This window comes from Phaethon lepturus, unplaced genomic scaffold, assembly GCF_000687285.1.
Source record: "Phaethon lepturus isolate BGI_N335 unplaced genomic scaffold, ASM68728v1 scaffold25641, whole genome shotgun sequence".
Classification (NCBI taxonomy): domain Eukaryota; kingdom Metazoa; phylum Chordata; class Aves; order Phaethontiformes; family Phaethontidae; genus Phaethon; species Phaethon lepturus.
The window spans coordinates 1,225-3,934 of NW_010519108.1; the positions used below are offsets into that span (position 1 = coordinate 1,225).

Below are 2,710 nucleotides of genomic sequence, written 5' to 3' on the forward strand. Positions count from 1 at the left end.
CCTTCGGCCGCCCCGTGTGAGCAGCAGAAGGACAGACGGACCCCCTCCACTCCCCGCTCCTCCGGGCAACGAAGAGTTTAATGAGCTGGTGACCCCAGCTGGGTTGTATTACAGGCGAACGCAGCACAGGTATTTTCCACTGTGATTTGAAGCGCTGCATTGCCTGAAGGCACTGCGGCAGTTTTAATCTGCAGCTGCCTGGACACCGTCTTCCCCCGCCTCCCCAAGCCCGCTCTCGCCGCCAGCCCCAGCCGAGCTCTGCGGGGTCTCTCGGATCCGTCCGCTGCCGCCACGGCTTCGCCGGGACGCTCTGACCTAACGCCTGCGAGCGGCGGGTCCTCCTGCAACCTCCCCAGGCGCAGGAGGGGAAGCCAGGCACCAGGTGGACCCGCAGGATAAGGCCTCTGCATTTCATCCTGATGGAGGAAGCCACGTTGCTCTTACATCTCCCACGTGTTTTGGCTCCATCCCTTATGCCAGATCACAAGGGTTCCAGCTCTGAACTGGCTGGAAGCTCTCCCCGCCCTAGGAAAGGGATTTAGACCTAGCTCAAACCCAGAACGGGCTCAAAGCAGCATTACATCTCCAGACATAAAAGCAAAAGCCCTTCTCAGCTGTGAGACCAGCTCCATGCAGTGGGAAGCCATGGCTGTGCTACTCCAGTAAGCGATGCACAGATCCCTGCCAACATCTGCCCCACTGCTGGCAAGGAGACAGCAGCAGCGGCACTCAGTGTCTCAAGCCCAAACAGCCACACTCCCACCCCTGCCGGTTTTAAAGGGTGCTTCTCCCCATAGGCTTCCCAAAAGGATCGCTCCCTCTGTTCCTTTCTCCCCCCAGAGCTTCCGCAGGATGCGAGCACTGCTCGCTCTCACCCGTCAGTTATCCCATCTCCTGTTGGTGGAAGGGTGGGTGCTGCCAGAGGCTGCAGAAGCATCTCCCCAGCATCAGTTAGGAGGGGATGAGCACAGTTGCTGTGCTGCAGCGGGGACACACGCATCGCCCTGTGCTCTTCTAATACCAGGAGACACTGGTCTGCTCCAAGCATGCCCCAGGACAGCTCCAGGTATCACTCCCACTCCTGGCTTGCTCCAGGTCTGCTCCTGAGGCTGTTCTCCCTGTGTCCACGCTGCCCAGAGGGACTCAGATTCAGCCCCCTGTGTCAGAAGGGAGCCATGGTTTACTGGAGAGGCAAACAAACTGCTCCTCATTCTGGGCGCTCTTGGAGAATCCACGTTCCACTGTTACAAGCCTTGTGCCCATCGCCAGAGTCAGATCAGTCGGCTGCAAGGCAGGGGGGAAGGCAAGAGGCAAACCTCGGAGCGACCTGCCCGGACCCTGAAGCCCCTGGGGGAACAGGCAGATAAAACTACGCTGCTGCTCCTATGGAAACTCACCCGTGAAACAGGCAAAGGGACCTGCTCTTTCCCCACTGCAGCCATGAGCGGAAGAAACTCGTCTTCTCCACTCACCAAACACCTTGTCGTTCCTGGAGCAGGACTGCGGGAGCAAACCCCCTAGAGCCATCCTCTCCAGGGGAGCTCCCGCAGGTCCCCAAGAAGATGGGAGCCACCCAGAAGCATACTGAAACTCTTTTAATGATAGGTGTGTAAATTTAAATGTTCCTTGGGAAGAGGTCACACTTACTATCTGGACGGCTTTGCAGGAGCCAAGGCGGTCATTGAGGCCCATCCAGTGGTGGTAGTCAGGATACTCCCCGTGTGTCAGAACGTACATGTTCCCGGAAAAGTTTGGTCTCTCATAGGCCACCCAGGTGCCTCCATCCACCCGGATGGAGTTGCAGCGGCTCAGGTAGGTGTGAAAATCAGGGCAGTCGCTGTCACACTCGTAGCAACGGCCTAGGAAATTCTTGTCTTCATAGAAGGTGACCTGAAACACAAGCAGAGGAAGGAAAGTAGGGAGGTTCCTTGTCATTCAACGCGTGCACATGCCTGTGTCCATATTCTCGCCGCATCATGGCGTGAAATATCTGAAAACAGAGCCCTCAAGATGTCAAAAAGTCATCAAGCCCAATCACTGAGCAGGTTCAAATGCATCCCAACTAACCCTGGCAGCTGATTCACCAGTCTGACCCCAACGTCTCCAGCTGGCACCAACTCCTTGCCCTTCCCAGCACCTACTTCTGTCCCAGTCCAACCCAAAGCTCCCTTGGTGAAGTCCCTGTCCTCCTTGCATCAAAACACCATCAAAACATTTCCCTCCCACCTCCTCTAGATCAGTAGTTACTAAATTATGGCCAAGGAAGCCATAAGTAGTCAACAGACTGTGCTAAGCAGAGTTTCATTTATATTAGCTTACCAAGTATCTGCAGTTAGACCTTTACTGATAAGGGGGCGGTGAGGTCTCTTTCCTCCTGGGTCGTGTCTTCTAGCCCTGCAATCATTCTCCTTGTTCCCACTCTGATGGTCCACAGTTTGCTTTCTCAAAAGTCAATGCCAAAACCTGGTCATCATGCGAGCTTTACCAGTGCCAAGGAAAACTAAAGGTGTGCTCCACATACGTGGTGGATAGCACAGTTCTTTGGACACCCAAGGACTGCATTTGCAGTTGGCTGCTTCTGCTTTCGTTGTTTCAAGTCTGCGATATGGCTGACAAATTTCTGACCCATCACCACACTTCTTTCTCAAGGAGCTGCTCTACAGCCAGGCAGCTCACTGCAAAGCACTTTGCTTAGGGACATGCTTTCCCT

The 2,710-nt window shown here is 55.1% G+C and overlaps 1 protein-coding gene across 1 annotated transcript in view; it reads right to left on the bottom strand.

Moving 5' to 3' along the window:
- CRYGS (crystallin, gamma S) overlaps positions 1 to 2,710 on the bottom strand; it is a gene marked incomplete at its 3' end in the record, with an annotated part of 7,391 nt that overhangs the window by 601 nt on the left and 4,080 nt on the right. The window contains exon 2 of the mRNA XM_010296938.1: positions 1,648 to 1,890. Within this exon, the coding sequence (XP_010295240.1) occupies positions 1,648 to 1,890 (243 nt within the window). The remainder of the gene's footprint in view (positions 1 to 1,647; positions 1,891 to 2,710) is intronic.